Genomic DNA, 24937 nt, shown 5'->3' with positions numbered 1-24937 from the left:
TAGTAGAACACTGGTAGGATTAAACTTGCTAGGGCAAACTTGATTCATACCTAGAATACACAAATGCAGCCATTTTAATGTTTAAAGCATTTCAATGGTATTGTGGGCAGTAAAAATTCATGATCACAGAGCTAAGGGAAAAAAATTACAATATTTGTACTTCAGCACTAAGCCATGCTGCTACAATCTTGAATGTTCTGTATTATTTGTGCTTAAATAGCTTGAGCAGATGAATCCCTATTATTTTAGCAATATGATGGCCTGTTATGAATCCCTATTATAGCAATATGATGGCCTGTTATGAATCCCTATTATAGCAATATGATGGCCTGTTATGAATAGGATCTATGAAGTGTTCCATTAAAATCACTTCTTTTCCACAGAATTAAAACTTAAGTAACTCATTTTGCTTCTTTCAATATTATACTTTTCAATTACATCAAAACATTTTCAGTTTCCCATTAAGTTCTACTTATAATTCAGTAAATATTAGTTGCAATGGAAACATATTGATAAAGTTTAAATATGTATGTTCTGTTCTAAATATTTTCTCAGCAAAATTAATATTTTGCTTCTGTTTATTATTCTTATCCCACAGCCTAGAATAGTAATCTGCCAGTTCACCAAAAAAAACTGTGAAAAGGACTCTCCCACTACAGGTGTTTTAAAACATTGCATAAAATTCTAACTCTGTTTAGCTTCCCCAAATGACAACGGATAAATGCTTAACATCAGATTATTAATCCCCAGCCCAGGTAGATGTGACAGCAAAAAAAAAACCCAATGAAAATGTTGCAGTTTACTGTTGTTTTATGATGGGACCCCAGCTGTTCACAATTTACATTAATGATCTGGATGAGGGGATGGGATGTAATATCTCCAAATTTGCAGATGACACTAAGCTAGGAGGGGTTGTGTGCATGGAAGAGGGGGTCAGGAAGCTCCAGTGTGATTTGGATAAATTGAGGGACTGGGCAGATACATGGCAAATGCACTACAATGTGGATAAATGTGAGGTTATCCACTTTGGTAATACAAACCGGAGGGCAGATTACTATTTGAATGGCAATAGATTAAGAGATGGGAAGTGCAGAGAGACCTAGGGGTACTTGTACATCAGTCTCTGAAGGCAAGCATGCAGGTACAGCAGGCGGTTAAAAAGGCAAATTGTATGTTGGCCTTCATATCAAGAGGGTTTGAGTATAGGAACAAGGATACCTTACTGCAGCTGTACAGGGCCTTGGTGAGACCCCACCTGGAGTATTGTGTGCAGTTTTGGTCACCTTATCTAAGGAAGGATGTTCTTGCAATGGAGGGAGTGCAGAGGCGATTCACCAGGCTGATACCTGGAATGGCAGGAATGACTTATGAGGAAAGATTGCGCAAATTGGGATTGTACTCGCTGGAGTTTAGAAGATTGAGAGGGGATCTCATAGAGACATATAAAATTCTGGCAGGACTGGACAGAATGGAGGCAGATGGGATGTTTCCAATGATGGGAAAATCCAGAACCCGGGGCCATGGTTTGAGGATAATAGGCAAACCATTTAGGACCGAGATGAGGAGGAATTTCTTTACCCAGAGGGTGGTGAATCTGTGGAATTCATTGTCACAGAGGGCAGTAGAGGCAGGTTCATTAAATATATTTAAGGGGAATTAGATATATTTCTTCAGTACAAGGGTATTAAAGGTTACGGAGAGAAGGTGGGAACTTTAAGATCAGCCATGATCTCGATGAATGGCGGAGCAGGCTCGAAGGGTCGAATGACCTACGCTTGCTCCTATCTTCTATGTTTCTATGTTTATGTTTTACAGAACATGATTATAAACTTGCCGATAGTCTTTGCAGTTAGAAAACGAAGTGCCTGATAAGCAGAAATAATACTAATTATTCTCATAGTACTAATTTAAATGGGTACCCACCAGGAAAAACACATATGACGATATTTGTTGTAATTTTTGTATCCCCATATTTTACAGATAATAAGTGCAGTTAGGAATTTCACATTTCTATAGAATGTTTCTGTTTGTATCTCCCAATATTGCATTTTCCACAGATACATTAGCACCATTATTTGCCTAAAGCCCGAAGTATGAATTCTTTACACGTAAGGAAAATCTTCTCCATCCTTCTCAGACACAGCCCACTGCTCCCCTGCAGGAAGACTGAAATATCATTAACTACCAGAGACACTCCAGGCAGAAGTTGAGGCTCTAGTGTCTAAAAGCTTTCCTGTCTCCTATCAAAATTCATATCCTGTCATAGTTCTAGGAGCAGAAAGGCATCTCATTATGGCATCATTCCCTCTTGGAAGAAACAGTGATTGCTGCACTGGTGGCTTCTGAAGGCAGGGATGTAATTTAGCAAAATAACGTACCATGCTGATTAATTTAATGTAGCCCATGACTAATTATGGTAATTCATTACATCTACAATTAGGCTAAGTAATTTATTGCACTGCAGTCTCATAAAGCACAGGATTTATATCGAGTTTTGAATGTCACCCAAAGGACATTTCCGTACCTTGCCTTTACTGAAGCGGAATCAGCCTGCCAGCTGAGACGAGCAAAACCAATTCTTACTGCTCCATGTTTATACTGTGAGCAGAATGTAGGTACTGTACGTTGAGGATTCTGCCATTAATGTCTTCCTTTATTCGATTGCACCTCTGTGATTACTTGGTATACAATTTCCAATTTTTCTGCAAAAGCACAGGAATTCCATCTAATATAAACATCTGAAACTTGATTATAATGATTTCTTTTAGCAATGATTCAAAAATAGTGAAATAATAAAATTACACAGAATGCCATGTCATTTTAATCGACTTCAATTGGTTGATCTTTCCTGAACCCCAGATTCCTATATTTATGCAATTTAAAAAATGCAAACATGGCCTGTTTTGAAATATAGCTCCTGATGTACCCTGCAGCAGAGTTAGCACTTACAATGGTGTACTTCTGAGACTAATTTGTTTAGCTGATCACCATTCTTCTGACATCCCTGCAAATGTTACCCTTCGTTTTCAATCAAAGGCACAGCAGGGTGTGCCATCTGTCTGGCACAGTCCTGGTTCCCATTCCCAACACTCTTTTGCACTGGTAATTTCATTGCAACAGCAAAGGTTGGCATTTCCTTGAAATCTGTTCCTAATACTACACTTCAGTTACAAGTATACTGATTCGTTCTTGACTTATCCTCCTCACTTTATGAATTGCCGTTAAAGTGGCCTCTGAAGAATGAGCAGATTATTAGCACCACAAGCTGTAGCCACAGGGATCCACCATATTACTTTGCTCTGTGGACTCTAAATGGACTCTAAATGAACCATTTGACTCATCACTCTACTTTTTTTTTGCAACATCCCCTTTGTTCAAGAGAATTCTCATCTCACTGCATATCTGTGGCAATATCGACTGCATTAATGTTTATGATATAGATACAACAAATTCATGAGATTCCTATTCTAATTATGGCAGAACATTTATTGGTTTGGGCTGTCCTTTAGATATTATTGCCAGATTCAATAAAGAAACACGAACAAAAGCCATTTTTATATATTTCATTGTACTCGACTGGCTCTTTATCTGATGTTCAACTGACAGGCCATCAAAAATAATAGTATACAACTCTTAAAAATGCACATTTTATACTGGGTAAATTAAATAAAGATTACCCATTCTAATCTGAAAATCCTATGGTTAATTAAGCATAAGTTCCTTTGTTAAAGCATTTCTATTGATTCTACAATAAGGAACAAAGTAATAACCACATGAAATATTATTTTGTTTGAATGTGGAAAATAATTCTGCAGTTTTGTTTTTGATTACAAATTTACATCTGCACTGAACATAATGTAAGATTGTCAGATTATGAAAGAAACACATTTACATTGAAGCTATTTCTTTTTTTCCTCTCAATTCATCAAAATGTAACCTCCCTAAGGTATAAACTAGGTATGCTGTAGGTAATTTTGTCAACAGAATCTATCATGTATGAAGTAAGGCAAACTCTTTTTAAAGCAATCAGATAAATCAGTTATTTCTTTTTCAAAATGGTTAAAGTACCAGCAAGTAATGACAATGGATCCCAATTCCAATATTATGCAGATTTTAATTAAACGATAAAGAACCTACATATTAACAATTGCTTTTCTCCAAAATATTTAGAAAAAGGTGGTTTCATATTTTGCTGTTATAGCTTCAATGATTGTTATTCATTTTCCTAAGCATGAATGGGTTTGATTTATTATCTTTAATGGAGTTGTGCTGCAATCTTCGTCATTTAAATGCAAGCAAAATTCCAATGTTAAACAATACATTTATAAAATCTTTTCTAACCATTATAGGTATTAGGTATTAAAATAAAGTCTATAAAATTAAAATGGGCATAATCTGAGCATTTAAATTTAATACCTGATCACTACAAGAGCAACATTTTTTTAATCTTCATTGAATCGTTTGTAAATGATGGGGTTAGCTAAGTTTTTTTTTAAAAAAAGGGATAAATCCTGACATGTGGAACCAACAGACTGCCTCTGTTGTGCAGTTTGTCCTTGCTAAAGATTTATTGATTTTAAAAATTATGTCCATTGGCAAGTTTAATTTTTTGTAGATCTATTTCATATAAAGGTGCTGAAACAAATTAAGTGATGTGTGCTTTGCAAAATAGTCATTTTCTTGAAATTGCTACCTATCATTAGTGGTAAAGAGAAGTGGAAAAGGCTATTATGAAAATAATTTATTTCCTTTCTCTGTTAATATTTTCACTGTCTCCCTAAACTTGATCTTTTAACACATTGTTTACAAAAATCATAAACAAATTTTAATTTGGTCCATCTTGGTAACTTATATTCTTTAAAACTTTTTTTCCTTTTGGTGGCCAGAGTACAAAATGTAACTTATATTTTGAACATGTTTTAAACAAAAACTATACTCCAATAAAAAAGTGGTAATTAGCAGAATACTCTGACTAAAATAAGTTTGAGCGATGACTAAGTTTAGCATAGTATTGTCTTCACATTAGCTATTGATAATGCTCTGCCATTTATGCAGTTACATAACACTAACACAGACACTTTGTAGGAACTTCTCATTTATAGAATATAAATGTTAGTATTATACCAGAATTCTGCCAATTTACTAATAAGGGTGTAATAAAGTCTTGAGTTGCAGAAGTTTATGTTATTACACAAAAATATTGAATAAAATATGTTTTTATTAAGGTTAATCAACTGGTAAACTTTTCACTTTCTAAATTTTACATTTACAGCAAAACAATGTTTTCAGTACAAATATTCTGAGTGTTAACAGCAATAAACGTTTGAGTTAATTTACACTTGTCAAAAATATTTTTAAAGTATTAGAAAATCCTTGGAAAAATGTTCATCTTCTTTAAATTTTGAGATTAACAGGCCATATGGCACCATAATCATTTACTTCACCTTGTTGTGTTCAATTACTACAATCAACATACCAGTTTCCAAATTAATCATAACACAGTAATTTCATTAGTTACACAGCAGGCATTTAAATTATTAGCATAACAACAGTTTGCACACAATTAAACTTTATTTGAACCTTAAAATTTGCAGACTGGAACATGAGAACAAGATTCAATAAAGTGAAACAGACAAGACAGGAAACAGTGCTTACAGTTACTTCAAGATACTCTGGGGAAAGAAAGAAAATATCAGCCTCATCCCCTTCGATTTTGAGATTGTGTATAATTGATTAAGTTGTAATGACAAGTCTTGAAAGCAATAAAAATATACAAGCCAGGTATTCAGCGAAGACATTATGTAAGGCTGATGTGAAGTCTCAAATAGCTTGAGTTGATCATGCTACAAAGCACAGAAAAATAAAAATAATGCATCAGTGAAATTATAGAAGATAATTACAATAATGAGGAAATAATTTAATTAAACACTTAGCTGCTTCTCGATTTTCACATCTGTGGTAAGAGGATAGATTATTTTGTTAATAAGATGATGCTATCCTTGTGATAAGATAAACTGGGAAACAACTAGTGGGTACAAACTCCCTCTTCTGGCAAAGGACAGACAAGCCTTGCATGATATTATGTGGTTTAAAAAAAATCCTTTGTGTAGAATAAAACGTCATTATAGGTAGATAGAAGTTGCAGGGAGGTGGGATTATTGTATGGATGTGGGGAGGGGATGATTGGGGAATAAGGAAATGGAGAATATAATTGAGGTCTGTAGAAAACTACTGCCATCTAGTGCTTTATTCCAAAATACAAAAGCGAGTACTCTCTGTTATCAAGTGATGCTCTTTTGACACATTTCAAATTTGTTCAAAGAGAACAATAAGTTATTTATGAAGGTTTAAAAATAATCTTGTAAAACCAGTCGAACACATACTTACATTTACTGGTTTCTTTAAATACACTAATTTCATAATCAGCTGGGATGCTGCTACATTCACCTGAAGTAGATACTGCCCTTCCCCACCTCATTTATTTGCACAGCTGATTGCTTTGAATAATTTTGTAAATTATTACAACATTGTTAATTTTTATAGTACTGTATGTATTTTACTGTAATAGCGACATCAAACAGTATTATTTTTGTTTCTCTCTAAGAATATTTTACTAACAGGAAAATGTTCCTTGAGTTCTAATGAGTAAGTTTGCCATTTCTTCAAATTTTATAAAGGAAAAGCCAGTAATCAACATTGAAATGACTAGTTTAGGCTATTAATATCTATATATCTTTAAGTTCGTACCAAAACTGCATTTGATTTTTCAATTCAAATACTGCAGAGATAGTAAAAGGAAGTAGCTTTCTTGTAAAAAAGGTTAATTTCCACTTAGCAATACAATCCATGTGCTATAGACAGGGCATTTCTTCATGAAGATATTTTTCAGGAATATTTGACAGGTGAAATCTTCTCATTTACTCACAGTGGGCAAAAGAAGGCCATTAAATCAATAAAATGCAGAAACAGGCCCAAAGCAGTTATTTTTTCTCATTTGGTAAATAATTCCATGGGATTTTATTGACAGCTCACAACAAGAAGATGCATAAGTCTGTCTGGGAAACATAAAAACTATTTTAAAACTACTGGATGAAACCTTGTCAAGAATGCTTTCTATATAAATGATACCGGAATAAGGTACTTATGATCTGTTATGCTGAGATTCAATTAAAATGTACTTACATAGACCATCTCAAATGTTGTACATCTCCATTAGGTACACTTTAGGCACCAAGCCAATTGTTCCCTTCATTTCTCCTATCCACCACCCAAAAGAATTATATTCCTAAAATAGCAGAAGTAGATATAAATATAAGAATGAGATTTATTAAACAAACAAAATTTAAGATTGTGCAAATAAAATGTTGTATTCCAATTTTGAAATAATTCAAGACTTTTAAACCATAAGATCATTTACAGTGCAACTTGCTATTGCATGGGAATTTATGCAAAACCTGTTTGGCAGTACTCAAACATCAGATTCAATTAATGGAAATATATTCCAGATATCCAAGACTTGTTTCTGAATTTCATTCAAGTTTAAAGACTATGAAAGCAAAAAGCAAATTGCTGTTAGAAATACTATTGTAATATACATTTGGAAATGTTTACTCCATACTTTGATTATAATAAGTTTTGTATAGAAATAAGAACCCTATTTATTTCTGTTATGGCTTTAGAGATATTACTTTTTGCTCATTAACAAATTGTAAACAGATGTTTTAAGTTATTTTGTCTTCAACATTAAATTCTTGTGAGAACAATGACTGCACAAATCTAGTTCTAGAACAATGTTTGTCCATTCCAGCAGAACAGTATAGAATGCTAAAATTCTTGACCAATAAATGCTTGGAAAATAAATAAACAAACAAAAATAAAGGTCTGCAACAAAGCTGACCATAACTTTCTTTTTTTTTAAGTTACCAGAAACCCATTTGTTCCAGCAGGTGTTTTATTTGAGATCCTGTGATCTCAGGGTCTGCGTCCAAGTTGGCGGCGCCTATTAATCAACAGCAGCCACAAGTGGCTGCAGACTCCGGGGAAATGGAGAACTGGAGCAGGGCACGACAGGTTGGGAAGATCACCCCCTGTCTGAAAAGGAGAAGCAGGTGAGACGACCCACGGGACTGAAAGGAGGCTCGGTGGCTAAGGGACCAGTGCAAGTAGCGGGCTTCTGGTGACTTGAGGCAAAGAACTCATGGAAACTGTGGTCTACTGGAGACTGCTGTCAGGAGATTTGGGCCGGGCTGCGGACTGCTGGAGACTGGCTCAAACTGGCCGGAGGAGTACCAGGTTCGGAACCGGGAATGTGAGGGGTGCCAAGGTTGCCGAAGGGCCCTTGACTATGACGGAGGTTTGGAGCTTGAATTTTGGTCACCAATGGTTTGGACTGAACTTTGGGTGGTAGCAGAGGCAGCAGAAGTGGTGGAGATTAATCTATGGACACTCAGTGACTCTTTTGCTTCTCTTCTTCTGACTGTAAGTCTGACTATAAAAAAATGTAAGAGGAGCTTGGACAATTTCTGCCAGTGGCGAATCTGTCTGCCTTGCAGCAGGCAAAAAGGAATTTCATGTAATAGGACCTGGTTTTATTACTGTGACAATAAATTGAATCTTGAGATTTTTAAAGAACATGAAACCAATTTTAAACAGTTGTATAAACTGTATTTCATTTGTTAAAATCAGAAATGCTTTATCTTTTTCTTGATACATTTGAAGGAGAGAACATTTGGGCTTTACAAGGTAGACCTGCACAAAATTATGATATTTTAATTACTGAAATCTTTCTTTAATTTTAAATAACCCAAGCCAATATTGTTTAACTGGCTGAAAATCATATTTTTTCATTCAGTCTCTTAATCTACTTTGAAAAGTATCTTTAACTTTTGTTGAAAAAAAGAGCGAACGAGATGGACAATTAGAACTGCTTTTAAAAATAAATTAATTTGAAAACCTTAACTAATGCCAATATGGTTGAAATACTGATGAAGAACAAATCTCAGATTTCAAAGGCTGATATAAGTTGACAAATATACAGATTTATTTCTTGGTTAAAGTTTTAAAAAAATTAAATTATGAGTTTAAAAAAAAATCAATAAATCATTATAAACTAGTTCCAACAGAGAGATCTTGATGAAGGAGAGGGGGGGGAAAAAACAAGTCTATGTGAAAGCTAAAATTGTTGGCTTCTGGGACAAAGCGAGAGAATGAAAACTCCTTAGAGCAAAAAATGATTTCAGCATATCATTGTTAATTAGAGTCCTTTGTTGTAAGACATGTTAAGTCACTCTAAAAGAGATGTCTTGGGATTGTGTTTCTGTACCACCAAATATGAACGTAACTTTATTGGATATCTTTGAAAGTTAATACTGTACTGATTCTTTTTAAAAAAATCCCCTGGCTACATGTTAACATAAAATGTTGACATACACATACATAAAAATAAAGCATAAAACAGTTGAACTATTTCAGTCATTGTAAAACCACAAAGACCAACTTTTAAGATGCTATAGATATAAATATATATTAACTACCAACAATGGAAAAAAGGAATTAATTGTGCAGTGTCTTCATTTAATTATTATTATTCTTTAATGCACAAAACTAAAATTATTTTTAATGACTACAAAATAAATCTAAATGCCTCCAATTTTATATAAAAGGGTTCTAGATTTCTATCAGTCATAAATCAAAGGTGAAAGTAGCTGAAAAATTCCTAAAGTTCTTTCCTAACAGCATTTTTTAGGCTTATTAGTGTGCTATAACCATTCTTAAGCAGGATTGCCAGGCAGAAGGAACATTGTGCATTATTCAACCTTATATTTAGGGCATGAACCCAAGAAGTAAAATAAATCTGTAACAAGGCAATTAAAATCTACATTTACATTTCAAGAATACATAACATTATAAATCTTTCATTATACAGAATCTTCAGTATGTATTCCTACCATAATTCAGTACCTCATTTTCTGCAGTTGATAACACTTTTATACAAATCGAAAAACAAATTATAACATTAGTTAAAACAATGTTAAATCATAAGTTTAAATTTTCCAAATAAAGTTTGGCCATATTTTTCAACACTAATGTCGTATGGTAATTTTAACAAGTGTTATCTTAATAATATCCAAATACACGTTGCTCCAAAAAGTAGAATGAAGAGTGAACTCCATAGATCAAATTTACTGTGAATTCTACCAATTTCAATTGAAATAATACTGACTGCTGGAAAGTTTGTATTATCAACATGTAGATTTTTGAAAAATATTTATCACTTTCAAAATATCTTTTTTTGGCTTGGCTTCGCGGACAAAGATTTATATATACATATATATATATCTATAGATATATCTATAGATATATATATATAGATATATCTATAGATATATCTATAGATATATATATATATAGATATATCTATAGATATAGATATATCTATATATATAAATAAAATATGAGTTTCAAAAAGTGTATACCATTATCAGATACAAAACAAACACGTTCAATTTTGCAATCTTGGCAGCTTAATCTTTGAATATGAGTAGAAAATGTATTCAGTAAATATTAACCGTATAGGTGATTGCAGTCAACGCTACATATTCTCAAGTGCACTTCTTATTAATTTAGGACCTTATTTTCAAAATTGAACTGTAGTGTGTTATGGCCTATGTAAATTCAAAAAAATATACATTTACTGGTCTCTCCACAATGTTCTGGAATGAGTTTGATTTCCTAGTTGCTTGCAACAAAACAGATACGAGCAACTCAGCCATCTGGTATTCCTCAATGTGTAAATCCCTTGAAGTTACCATAGACAAAACAGGCACAAATAGTTCTTTATGTGATACAATGTCTGTTTATTAAAAATCACAGTTTCTCTATTAATCTGTTACGTAAAATGAAATACTTCAGTCATAGACGAGAACATTTTTCTGTATCTTATAAATTTGAGTTAACTACTGCAACATTCTATTTGGATTTAAAGAACATACAGCACAATACAGGCTCTTCAGTCCATGATGTTGGGCCAACCAATATCAAACTACTTAACAAATGAAACCTCCTACCTTACACCCATAATTTTAGTATCCATGTGCCTGTCTTTTAGAAAATTTTAGACTTTTACAAGTCCCTATTGTATCAGCCTCTACCACCATGCTTGGCAATGCATTCCAAGTGCCTCTACTCTCTGTGTAAAAAAAAAAACCGTATCCCTGACTTTTCCCCTAAACTTTTCTCCCCTCACCTTCCACAGATTCCCTCTGGTGTTTGCTACTCTCACCCCAGAAAAAAGGTACTTGCTATCCTATCTATGCCTCTCATGATCTTATAGACCTCTACTGAGTCACTTCTCATCCTTCGCTCCAAAGAGAAAAAGCCCTTGCTTGCTCTGTTAACCTGGCCTCATGAGACACATTCTCCAATCCTGGTAACTCTTCTCTGCACCTTTTCCATAGCTTCCATATCCTTCCTGTAATGAGGCGACTGGAATTAAACACAATATTCCAAGTGTTGTCTAACTTGAGTTTTAGAGATCTGCAACATTACCTCATGACTCTTGAACTTGCATGGCAATCTGATGAGAACTATGGATTTGGACCCCAAGGTCCCACTGTTCTTCCACACTGTTAAAAATCCAGCTGTTAGCTATGTACTCTGCCTTCAAGTTTGACCTTGCAAGATGCATCACTTCACACTTATCTGTATTGAACTCTATCTGCCACTTTTCCATTCAACTCTGCATCCTGTCTATATCCTGTTGTAACCTATGGCAAACTATCTACAACACCTCCTTTGTGACATCTGCAAACTTACTAACCCATCCCTCTACTTCTTCATCCCGGTAATTTAAAAAAATCAAAAAGATCACGAGTTGCAAAATTCCCTGTGGAATTCCACTGGTTACAGACCTCCAGCTAGAATATATTCCATCTGCTACCACATGCTGCTTTCTGCTGGCAAGCCAAATCTGAATTCAAAGCATGCTGACTGTCCCTGAGAAGACTATACTTCTCTAAATGCTCGTAAATCCTGTCCCTAAGAATCCACTCCAATAGTTTGCCCACCACTGATACAAGACTCATTGGTCTGATTCCCAGGATTTCCCCTATTACCTTTTTTAAATAAGGGTAATTTGCCATTCTCCAATTCTCTGCTTGCATTTCAGTGACCAGGTAAAGATCATTACCAAACCCCCAGCTTCTTGTAGTAACTTAGGGTATGTCTTGTTCTTATCAATCTTGTGCTTTGGGTATATTTGAGTAATAACCCGAGAGATCAAGGCTGCAGCCCTTTCTCCCCATATTAATACACAGGAAAATAATTTGAGAGTCTGCACGCCTCCCCTCCCGTGTTTCCTTTTTCCACCAGATTTTTAATATAGACCTCTTGCTTGCTTTTTGCTTGAGGAAGGACTCAAGCGCAAAATGTCGGTAATATATCTTTACCTCCTATTGATGCTGTGAGGCCTGCTGAGCTCTTCCAGCATTTCTGTGTTCCCTACTGCATGATATCACCACCAGACCCATTTCCCTTCTCCTCGCTCCACCTTCTGCAGGATGGTCCCTCCATGACTCATCACCCACTCCTCCCTTCCCATCAATCACCCCCTTGGCTCCAACCCCTGTGACCACAGGAGGTGCTTCACTTGCAGCCACACCTCCCTCATCATCATTTGGAGCACAAAACAGTCCTTTCAGGTGAAAAAACATTTCACCTATAAATCTGCAAGGGTGCTCTCTTTGTGGTTTCCTCTGCATCGGAGAGACAGGATACAGGTTGGGATATTGCTTCGTTGAGCACCTTGACTCTATCCGCCACAATAGCTTGGATGTCCAGTGGCAACTCAGTTCACTTTCCCACCCCATTCCCTTGCCAACATGTCCAACCATGGTCTTATGCACTGACAGACTGAGACCACATGCAAATTGGAGGAACAACACCTCTTATTCTTTCTGGGCACCCTCCATCTAAATGGACCTCAACCTCCAGTTTCCGTTAGTCTCCCCTCCATCCTTTCCATGTCTCCTTTCTTCTAGCTCTGTTTTTGGGAGATAAATTGGGGCAGGGTTTTAGTGTAGGTCACATACAAACTCTTTAAAACAGATCTCATTTAAAATACTAGAACTCTGCTAATGCTAGACATATCGACCGCAGAAGCATTGCAGAGTGCCCAAGAGACTTCACTAATGGATTGTTGTTTTCAAAAAGGCAACAGATGAAAGAACTTGTCAGAGCCGCATTCTGTATGGAGTGGAACTTGCTGTTCTAGGAGGTTCATGTGGTTTTGCAAGCAGAGAGAGTAAAACAGGCTTTCGCTCAGAGAGAGAGAGAGAGAGAGAGAGAGAGATCAGTTCTATAGTTTTACAGTCAGCAGCAGCAACTGGGACTGGAACAGGACAAGCTGGCAAGCTTGTGGAAAACCACATTTGGAAGACAGGTTGTGAGTTCTTAGTTCAGCCTGGTCAAAGCCCTTGTGGTTCATGCAAGAAGAGAGGACTGGCTGTCTAATATTTCACTTGAAATAAGAGAAACAAAAAGGCACTCTGTTGTGACCTGAAAGAAAGAGGTTATCATCTGAAAAACCCTAAGAGGTTAAGTTTCTTCAGCAAGACACTAAAGTGGCTGATTAACAAAGGTATCAGTTGTGGGTGTCAGCGTACAACGAATCTCTCTCTGAAAACTGACAAGAGCCTTCCTGAGTGGTAACCATTTACCTTTCAAGCACCAAAGCCTGGTGAACTTTATAAATGTTAAATTCTGTGCACAGTATAAGAATTGCCTGCAACTAGTGAATTTGGAGGAATGAGAAGTGAGGTTGGACTGTGAATGAAATAACTTTTCTGAACTTACACACACATTACATATATGTGTGCTTAAAATTAGAAGGGGGGTTAGTTAGGTTAGTTAAGTCAATAGTGATAAGTTAAAGTGTGACTCTGTTTTCATGTTTAAAGATAATTAAAAGCAAGTTTTGTTTAAGTAACCATTTGTCTTGGTGAATATCTATTGCTGCTGGGTTTTGGGGTCCTCTGGGCTCGTAACACCCTTCCCTTTTTCATCTGTCTCCTTTCACAGTCAAAAACAAACACCCTTCCCCCCATCAATTCTCACCTTTTCTGTACTCCTGCCCCTCCCATCTTCCCTTTTCACCAACTTTTTAAATTTAGGCCCCTTGCTGGCTTTTTGCTCACACCTTCAGGAAGGTCTCAGGCCAAATGTCAGTAATAGATCTTTACCTCCTATGGATGCTATTAGACCTGCTTAGTTCCTCCAGCATTTCTGTGGTTTTACTATAAAAAGATGTTAAATATATTTCTATGATTAATTATGCTATACATTTCAACTGACATTCAAGTAACCACAACACTATTTTTATATATAGTAAAATAAAATATATTTATATAAATTAATTGTAAAATGACATTTTATTCTTCTTCATTGGAAATGAAGAGGGTATCATGTTTTAAACAAACATCAGTGAAAACATGATCTGATATGCATGATGACATCTGAGAACACCTAGCGATTCCTGTCACCAGTAGCAGTACACCTGTGTTTTAATGGTACCCTGAAATTGATCTGATGCCACAAATACAAAGTGAAACCCTTTGTTTACAAGGAAAGAATATCTTGAATTTAATGACGTGTTGTGGTATGCCAGTATCTCATTCCAACAGTGCAGACCAGCTGATTTAAAACAACTAGTGGATAAAGGGATCTATTCACACTTGAGTGCTCAATAAATATTCAATACAAATATCTACCTGCATTTAAAAAATATTAAAATGCAGTTTATTGAGGAAGAGGAAATGACAGCTAATAGCTAGTTTGTATGTGACAATCAATCCAGCAACAGGCAGGGCATAGGTAGCGACTAGCACAATGCCAGCGACTCAGGTTTCGAGTTTGTAAGTTCTCCCCATGTCTGTGTAGATTTCCTCAGGGGGCTCCACCTTCCTCCCACCTTTCAAAAATCATAGGGGGTTGTAGGTTAATTGGGTGTAATGGGGCACCATGGCCTGTTACCAAGAACATAAGACGTACTGTGCTGGATGTTTCAAATTTAAATTTAGACATACACCTTTTATAGATGGACTCTGCATAAAGATAAGTAGGTGCTGGTATTCTCCAAATTTTTGTTATTAGTATTTCTGAAATTATGTTTTAAAACCTAATAATACAATTACAAATTGATACATACTATCTTAATAAGATTGTTTGTCTTTCAATTAATAGAATAGATAATGTATGTTTAAATCTTTCTGGCGATAATGTCCTAAAGAGATGACAATTTAAACTTGGAAAGCTTTGGCTGACACAGAGAACAGGTAATCTAAAGTGACATGATATAAATTAAGGTCTCTTGGGTATGACTGTTATTGGTGATAGCCCATAGGTGTAATGTCATTTTTCACAACCAGTAACCTAATAAGTATACAAGTGTGTCACACCTCTGACATGAAGGTCAATGGGGTTTGTTCATGGGGAAAGAAGGAGGGAAAAGGGAGAAATAAATAGAAAATGAAATTACTGATTTTACTCAATCATTTAAAGTACTGCAGGAAGTTAGAATCCCATTGTACCTTTTCAAAAATATTTATCTTCAAATTTTATGCTTTATTCAAGAGGAATTCCAATAATATTGCGTGAACCAGTAGCCCTTTTGGGTGACACCCTGCTAGATCTTCACTAGTTCCACTAAGACAGGTAAGGAATTAGTTTCTTTGGGGAAAAAAATAGTAAAGCTTAAAAAAAATCTGGTTATAAGGCAGCAGTCATATTTTTGTTCAGTTGCACAATGTGGGACATAGTTATACTTCCACATTTTTCTGAACACCTGACTTAATACATCATTAGCACATTGTTCCTCATTTTCCCTCTTCAGTAATTTTTTTTAAGGAGTTGTTAGGAAGAAGGAAGTTTGGTTCCATGTTATTGATATATTTCTCATTAATGCTGTGAATAATTTTCATTATTTACAAATGATTACCTTAAGTTTATTGCTATTTCAGGAATTCATAAACCACTGTTCTTTTAAATTATATATATATATATATTCACAGTGTGTGGGTATGACAACGGCTCTGTATACGCTTATCTTTGTGAGGTTTTTCAGTTGGTTGTTTTTCCAGACTCTTTTGTGTAGTCTTCCAAAGGCGCTATTTGCCTTGGCGAGTCTGTTGTCTATCTCATTGTCGATCCTTGCATCTGATGAAATGGTGCAGCCGAGATAGGTAAACTGGTTGACCGTTTTGAGTTTTGTGTGCCCGATGGAGATGTGGGGGGGCTGGTAGTCATGGTGGGGAGCTGGCTGATGGAGGACCTCAGTTTTCTTCAGGCTGACTTCCAGGCCAAACATTTTGGCAGTTTCCGCAAAGCAGGACGTCAAGCGCTGAAGAGCTGGCTCTGAATGGGCAACTAAAGCGGCATCATCTGCAAAGAGTAGTTCACGGACAAGTTTCTCTTGTGTCTTGGTGTGAGCTTGCAGGCGCCTCAGATTGAAGAGACTGCCATCCGTGCGGTACCGGATGTAAACCGGATGTCATACCCACACTCCTGTTCGGCTCCGAATCATGGGTCCTCTACCGGCACCACCTACGGCTCCTAGAACGCTTCCACCAGCGTTGTCTCCGCTCCATCCTCAACATCCATTGGAGCGCTCACACCCCTAACGTCGAGGTACTCGAGATGGCAGAGGTCGACAGCATCGAGTCCACGCTGCTGAAGATCCAGCTGCGCTGGATGGGTCACGTCTCCAGAATGGAGGACCATCGCCTTCCCAAGATCGTATTATATGGCAAGCTCTCCACTGGCCACCGTGACAGAGGTGCACCAAAGAAAAGGTACAAGGACTGCCTAAAGAAATCTCTTGGTGCCTGCCACATTGACCACCGCCAGTGGGCTGATAACGCCTCAAACCGTGCATCTTGGCGCCTCACAGTTTGGCGGGCAGCAGCCTCCTTTGAAGAAGACCGCAGAGCCCACCTCACTGACAAAAGGCAAAGGAGGAAAAACCCAACACCCAACCCCAACCAACCAATTTTCCCTTGCAACCGCTGCAATCGTGTCTGCCTGTCCCGCATCGGACTGGTCAGCCACAAACGAGCCTGCAGCTGACGTGGACTTTTTACCCCCTCCATAAATCTTCGTCCGCGAAGCCAAGCCAAAGAAGAAGAAAAGAAGAAATATATATTCACACTGGAAAAGTAGTGTATAGCTATGGTACATTGTAAAAAAAAGACACCAAAATAACAGCAATAAACCTCTCAAGATATCCCTGAAACTCTGATTTTCACAGTATTTAAACATTTTATATTGTTATGAAGATACCAATTTTACAATCTCTTCAAAAATCAAATTTACCTTATAAAAGCACTCTTAATACTTTCCTTATTAACATAATAAATTAGCTGTTTCTGCCAAAAATGATTAATACTAGACTTATAGCATGCTCCAGATGTCAGAAAAGTAAACAGATTAAATGGAACAAACAGAACAACGCAGAAAAATACACACAAGATGTAATAGTATAGTGCAGTGATGCCATCCAATGCATTAATGCAAATAAAATAGGTCCCAATTTGATCTTTAAACAAATATTTTATTGAATCTTTTACTGAATTGATATTTTGATTGTAATTTTCATTTGATCACTAATTTCATTACATAACTTTCAAAGCAAGTTATTTCAGCCTGTTTCAATTTTGCACCCCAGTTATGCTAATATTGCCATAATATAAATGAAGCCGATGTTGAGATTTTCATGAAATATCAAAGGAAAAATTTGATTTGAGAAACCAAAGTTTATGGTTTACATTTCTATTATATATATATTTTTGTGCTTAATTTATTTCTGTTTTTGGAGCAATTAGCCTTGCATCAGAAGAAATGGTTTTCTTCATTTTCTTCATAAATGCATAAAATTGTGGGTCTTGTGCACTTTTGTCACAATTAACAACTTCAATATTATTTTTCCATCTGAGAACAATGGCATTGCAAAAAATCTCTGAAATGTATAGCTAAAATAAATAAAAGGGCTTCCAAAATTTAAAATATTTAGTGATAAAGATAGTCCTGTACTGATTATGTTCAGCAAAGAAAGCTCAAAAATTCACTAAAGGTGCATACTTTTCTTCCTGAGTTGCTTAATCTTTTAGCATAAACATGCAGGAAAAACTCATTAAGAAAATCACAACACTGAAAATTCATTGTAACGAACTTTTCTCCCCCAAATAGATTTCCTTCCTATTCGGATTAATATTCATTGTAAAATCAATGAAGGTCTCTTAACAATTCAACCACATCCTTGGAGAAAAGAAGGAAAAATGGGAGGCATTAGCCTCAAAATTTGAGTATGGAACACTTCTTCAAAAATAACTTAAGAAAGAATAAGCCTTTGAATTAGCCCTGTCAATTGTCAATATCATGGCTGTACAATGTTCCTTCTCCATTAACAATGGCGTGAAGCAAGGCTGCGTTCTCGCACCAACCCTCTTTTCAATCTTCTTCAGCATGATGCTGAAACAAGCCATGAAAGACCTCAACAATGAAGACGCTGTTTACATCTGGTACCGCACGGATGGCAGTCTCTTCAATCTGAGGCGCCTGCAAGGTCACACCAAGACACAAGAGCAACTTGTCCATGAACTACTCTTTGCAGACGATGCCGCTTTAGTTGTCCATTCAGAGCCAGCTCTTCAGCGCTTGACGTCCTGTTTTGCGGAAACTGCCAAAATGTTTGGCCTGGAAGTCAGCCTGAAGAAAACTGAGGTCCTCCATCAGCCAGCTCCACACCATGACTACCAGCCCCCCCACATCTCCATCAGGCACACAAAACTTAAAACGGTCAACCAGTTTACCTATCTCGGCTGCACCATTTCATCGGATGCAAGGATCGACAACGAGATAGACAACAGACTCGCCAAGGCAAATAGCGCCTTTAGAAGACTATACAAAAGAGTCTGGAAAAACAACCTCACAAAGATAAGCGTATACTGAGCCGTTGTCATACCCACACTCCTGTTCGGCTCCGAATCATGGGTCCTCTACCGGCATCACCTACGGCTCCTAGAACGCTTCCAACGGCGTTGTGTCCACTCCATTCTCAACATTCATTGGACCGACTTCATCACCAATATCGAAGTACTTGAGATGGCAGAGGCCGGCAGCATCAAATCCACACTGCTGAAGATCCAACTGCGCTGGATAGGTCACGTCTCCAGAATGGAGGACCATCGCCTTCCCAAGATCGTGTTATATGGCGAGCTCTCCACTGGCCACCGAGACAGAGGTGCACCAAAGAAGAGGTACAAGGACTGCCTAAAGAAATCTCTTGGTGCCTGCCACATTGACCACCGCCAGTGGGCTGATATCGCCTCAAACCGTGCATCTTGGCACCTCACAATCTTTGAAGAAGACCGCAGAGCCCACCTCACTGACAAAAGACAAAGGAGGAAAAACCCAACACCCAACCCCAACCAACCAATTTTCCCTTGCAACCGCTGCAACCGTGTCTGCCTGTCCCGCATCGGACTTGTCAGCCACAAACGAGCCTGCAGCTGACGTGGACATTACCCCTCCATTAATCTCCGTCCACAAAGCCAAGCCAAAGAAAGAAAACAATGTCAATATAATTATCCTGGCAATTTCCCTTAATGCATACCGTGAGGTGTTTTGGGAACTGAAGTGCAAGAGAATTAAAAACAAAATTAGAAGAGCAGAAAGGAACATGAGATAGCTCTGGCAGATACCATAAAGGATAATCGTAAGTTTTGTTTTGGTACACAATGGGAAAATGGGTAACCAGAGAAAAAACTGGGACCTCTCAATGTGGTTAACTATGCGTGGTGACACAGGAGATGGGCATGGTCCTCAGTGAGTGCTTCTCTGTTTTTGTTGTGGACAATGACAGAACGACTGTGGAACTTGGAATTAAACAAGAAAGTCTGCAGACACTATGATTGTAGTTTACACAAAAATGCTGGAGAAACTCAGCAAGTCATGCAGCATTATTTATGTAACAAAGATAAGAACCAACGTTTTGAGCCTGAGCCCTTCATGAAGGTATGACCAAAAAGCAGTTTGAATAAAATATTGGGGGGACTGTTCAGCAAAGAGCACAAGCCCACAGGCAAGAGTTCATAGGTGGATAGGGGTGGGAGGGCATAACAGAAATAAAGCTGAGAAGTGATAGGGGGAGTGTATAGCTCTCTCTGAATGGAGAGGGAAGAGAATTAGAAATCTGAAGGAAAGAATACAGAAGGATGGGGAAGAGAAGGAGACAGAGGAGTGTCCTAACAGAAACCGGGGAAGTCAATGTTCAAGCCATCCAGTTAGATCGGCCCAAAATGTGGGTTACGCATCTTTATCTTTACTACATAAAGAACGCTGCCGTACTTCCTAAGTTTCTCCATAATTTTTGTGTAAACTGGGGAAATTGAGGCAGTCAATGGAAGTAAATTGAAAATAGTCAGTTGAGGAGGTGCTGAAGGTCTGGGCCTCATCGACACATCCAAGGACACTGTGGGAACCTAGAGAGAAAATTGCAAATGCCTTGGCTGAGATTTTTGAGTAATCATTAAGTACAGGTGAAGTGCCAGAAGACTGGAGGGTAACAAATGTTGACCCTCTATTTAAGAAAGAATATATTGGGAAATATGGGCCAATAAGCCTAATATCTGTGGTTGGTAAGTCACAAGAGAGTATTCTGAGGAAGAAGATATACTTGCGCTTGGATGGACCAAGACTGATTAGGGTTATTCAGCTTGGTTTTGTAATTGGAATGTCATGCCTCACAAATCTGAGTCTTTTCAAGGTGTGACCACAAAGGTTGATGTGGGCAGAGCTGTGGATTTCAGTAAGTCAGTTGTTATGTTTCTGCACAGTAGATTGCTCTGGAAGTTCAGGGCAGAAAGGATCCAAGAGAAGACAGAAGATTGGATAGAAGATTGGCTTCATAAATCATATACACCACAGAAACAGGCCCCTTCAGGCCTTCTAATCTCTGCTGAAACATTTTTCTACCTAGTCCCACTCAACTACACCCTGCCCATCGCCCTCCATCCCTCTCCCATCCATGTACCTATCTGAATTCTTCTTAAATTTTAAAATTGAGCCTGCATTCGCCGCTTCAGTTGGCAGCTCATTCCACACTCCCACGACCCTCTGTGCGAAGAAGTTCCCCCTTATGATCCCTCTAAACTTTTCCCCTTAACCCATGTCCCCGGTTTATATGGGGAGGCTTAGAGTTTGTAGCTTCTTGACCAGCCAGCACTGAGGGAATAATGATATTGAAGGCCAAGCTATAGTCAACATCTCTGAGGATCTGTCCTGGGGCCTCCACGTTGATGCAATCACAAAGAAGGCTCAGGCTCACCAGTAGCTATACTTTGTGAGCTGTCTGATGAGATTTGGTATGTCACTGAAAATTCTCAAAAACTTCTCCAGGTGTACTGTAGAGAGCATTCTGGCTGATTGCATCATTACCTGGTATGGAGGTGCCAACTCCAGAGGCTTGTTAGCTCAACTTGTGACATCACAGGCATCAGACTTCACTCCATCAAGGACAGTGAAGTGGTGTCTTAAAAAAGCAGCTTCTATCTTCAAAGACCCCTACCTTCTTTACTCTGCTACCATCAGGAAAAAGATACAGGAGCCTAAAGATGAGCATTTAATGGCACAAGGACAGCTTCTTCGCCGCTGCCATCAGATTCCTGAATAATCAATGAACCAAAGACAATGCCTCACTTGCATTACTATTTTAAAAAATTATATTAATGTTGTAAGATGGATATAATATGAAGGTTTGCACTGTGATGCTGTCGCAAAACACCAAATTTCATGACTTGTTCATGACATAAATTCTGATTCTGATAGTCCTAACCTATTTAAGTCAAGTTTATTGTCATCTGATTGTACAAGTACAACCCGACAAAACAGTGTTCTCTGCTCCGTACAAAACATGCAGACACAACCACACATAACTCATATACAAACAAAGAATACACATGGAGGACAAGTATTTTATCTATAAAGATAAATTTTAAAAAATTGTTTTGTACAAATGAGAATCTTGGATGGTTAGTACGAGCAGTTCCTTTGGTCATTCAGCATTCTCGCTGCCTGTGGGAAGTACCTGTTGCTTAGCCTGGTGGTGCTAGCTCTGATATTCCTGCATCTCTTCCCTAACAGGAGCAACTGGAAGATGCTTGTGTGCAGGCTGGAAGGAGTCCTCAACAATTTTGCGTGCCTTCTTCAGACAATGATTCTGGTTGATCACGCTCTGGGGGGAAGCGAGACCCCAGTGATCCCCTCTGCCACTCTTATGGTCCTGTAGATTGACCTCTGATCCATTTTTCTGCAGCAACTGTACCACATTGTGATGCAGCTGGCCAGGACATTCTTGAGAGAGCTCCTATACAAGGCTGACATAATGGTGTCCATTAGCCTTGCCTGCTTCAGTCTTCTCAAGAAGTGTAGTTGCTGATACGCCTTCTTGACAAGTGAGGAGATGTTGAGTGTCCACAATAGTTCTCTAGATAAGTGTACTCCAAGAAAATTGGTGTTCTCCACTCTCTACTACAGAGTTGTTGATGTGTTGTGATTGTTCCTGCTCTTCCTGAAGTCCACAATTGTCTCCTTCGTCTTGTCCACGTTGAGACTCAGGTTGTTACTCTCGCAGAATTTCACGAGATTTTCCACCTCTTCTCTGTAGCGCAACTCATCGTTGTTGCTGATGAAGCCAACTACTGTTGTGTTATCGGCAAACTTGATGACACTGTTGGAGCTGGATCTGGTGATGCAGTTGTGGATGAGTAGTGTGAATAGGAGTGGCTGAGCACAAAGCCCTGTGGTGCGCCAGTTAACCTTTCTCTGTAACTCAGTTCCAGAACTCCGGGCAACATCCCAGTAAAACTTCTCTTTCAATCTTATTGATATCCTTCCTGTAGTTAGGTGACCACAACTGCACACAATACTCCAAATTTGGCCTCATTAATGACTTATACAACTTTACCATAACATCCCATATCCTATACTCAATACTTTGACTTATTAAGGCCAATATGCAAAAAGATCTCTTTACAAACCTATCTGCTTGTGATGCCACCTTCAGATAATTATGTATCTGTATTCCAAAATCCCTTTCTTCTACCACACTCCTCAGTGTCCCACCATCTACTGGGTAGATCTTTTCTTGGTTTGTCCTTCCAAAATGTCACACCTCACACTTTTCTGCATTAAATTTCATCTGCCATTTTTCAAACCATTTTAACAGCTGGTCCAGATCCCTCTGGAAGCTTTGAAAACCTTCCTTGCTGTCCACAATGCCTCCAATCTTTGTGTCATCTGCAAAATTTCTGATACAATTTACCACATTATCATTCAGATCATTGATAAAGATAATAAACAACTATGGACTTGGCATGATATCTGAGGCACATCACATGTCACAGACTTCCAGTCTGAGAAGCAACACTCTCTGGCTTCTCCCGTCCAGCCAATGTCAAATCTAGTTTACTATCTCATCATGAATACCTAGCATCTGAACCTTCCTGACTAACCTCCCATGTGGGACTGTATCAAAGTCCATGTAGACAACATCCACAGTCTTTCCTTCACCAAATTTCCTGGTAACCTCCTTGAAAAACTCTGTAAGATTCGTTAAACACAACCTACCATGCACAAAGCTATGTTGATTATCCCTAATCAGTCATGGGTATCCAAATACTTGTATAGCCCATCTCTTAGAACATCTTTCAATAATTTACCTACTACTGACATCAGGCTCACTGGCCTAAAATTTCCAGGGATACTTTGGAGTCTTTTTTAAACAATGGGACAATGTGAACATGGCCTGAGTTGTGAGGACCCTTGATGATAGAGGCTGCTTTCTTGAGACCACACCTTAAAGATGTCCTTAATGGAGTGAAGACAAATGCCCATGATGGCGCTGGCTGAGTTTACAACCAACCGTAATGTGTTCCTATTCTGCGCATTAACACCTCCATACCAGACAGTGATGCAACTAGTCAGAATGCTTTCCACAGTGGACCTGTAGAAATTTGCAAGCTTTTGGTGACGTACCAAATCTTCTCAAGCTCCTAATGAAATATAGATGCTGGCAAAGTTCTTCATGATTGCATCGACATGATAACCCAGGGATAGATCTTCAGAGATGCTGGCACCCAGGGATTTGAAGTTCTTTATCCTCTCCTCTGCTGATCCTTCGATGAGGACTGGTTTGTGTTCTCCCGGTTTCCCCTTCCTGAAGTCAACAATCAGTTCCTTAGTTTTTCTAACATTGAGTGCAAGGTGGTTGTTGTGACACAACTCAACTTGCTGACATTATTGAATTAGATTATTATTCTGTTGTTTTGTAAGATAGTATCATGGCAGCTAAGAAATAAGAACATAAGTAGGCATCTGCCCTGTCAAATTTCTTCTGCTATTCAGTAAGATCGTGGCTGATATGGCTGTGGAATCAGGTCTTCTTATCTACCTGTTCCCCATAATCCTTATTTGCCTTGTTATTCAAAACTCTATCTGTGTCTTAAATACATTTAGTGAGGCAGCTTCCACTGCTTTATTTGGCAAAGAATCCCACAGATTAACTGCTCTCTGTGATAATCATTTCCTTCTCATCTTTTTTCTTAAATTTATGTTTTAATTTTAATGACCCAAATATTAATATTCCATTGCTTTAAAGGTAAAACATGGATGATTGCAAATAGAACAAATCAACAAAAAAAAAACAATATGCAGACACTTAATCTTGAGGCTACCTACTTCTAGTATTGATTCCCAATGGAAAAAACCTCCTTGCTTTCATCTTATCTATTCCTTTCATAATTTAATACATTTCAAAATGTTTCCCATTTTTCTAAATTCAATGCGTGTTGTCCCAAGCTAGTCAATCTCCTCATAAACTAACCCCCTA

At 37.8% G+C, this 24937-nt stretch overlaps 1 protein-coding gene across 2 annotated transcripts in view; it reads right to left on the bottom strand.

Moving 5' to 3' along the window:
- Positions 1-5200: 5200 nt before the first annotated feature.
- skap2 (src kinase associated phosphoprotein 2) overlaps positions 5201-24937 on the bottom strand; it is a 308759-nt gene continuing 289022 nt past the window's right edge. For both annotated transcript variants that reach the window (XM_069914125.1, XM_069914126.1), the window contains 2 exons: positions 7183-7285; positions 5201-5843 (listed from right to left, as the gene is read on the bottom strand). In XM_069914125.1, coding sequence (XP_069770226.1) covers positions 7193-7285 — 93 coding nt within the window. In that variant the 3' untranslated portion in view covers positions 5201-5843; positions 7183-7192. The remainder of the gene's footprint in view (positions 5844-7182; positions 7286-24937) is intronic.

This window comes from Narcine bancroftii, chromosome 1, assembly GCF_036971445.1.
Source record: "Narcine bancroftii isolate sNarBan1 chromosome 1, sNarBan1.hap1, whole genome shotgun sequence".
Lineage (NCBI taxonomy): Eukaryota > Metazoa > Chordata > Chondrichthyes > Torpediniformes > Narcinidae > Narcine > Narcine bancroftii.
This window is presented reverse-complemented; position numbering and strand designations above follow the sequence as displayed.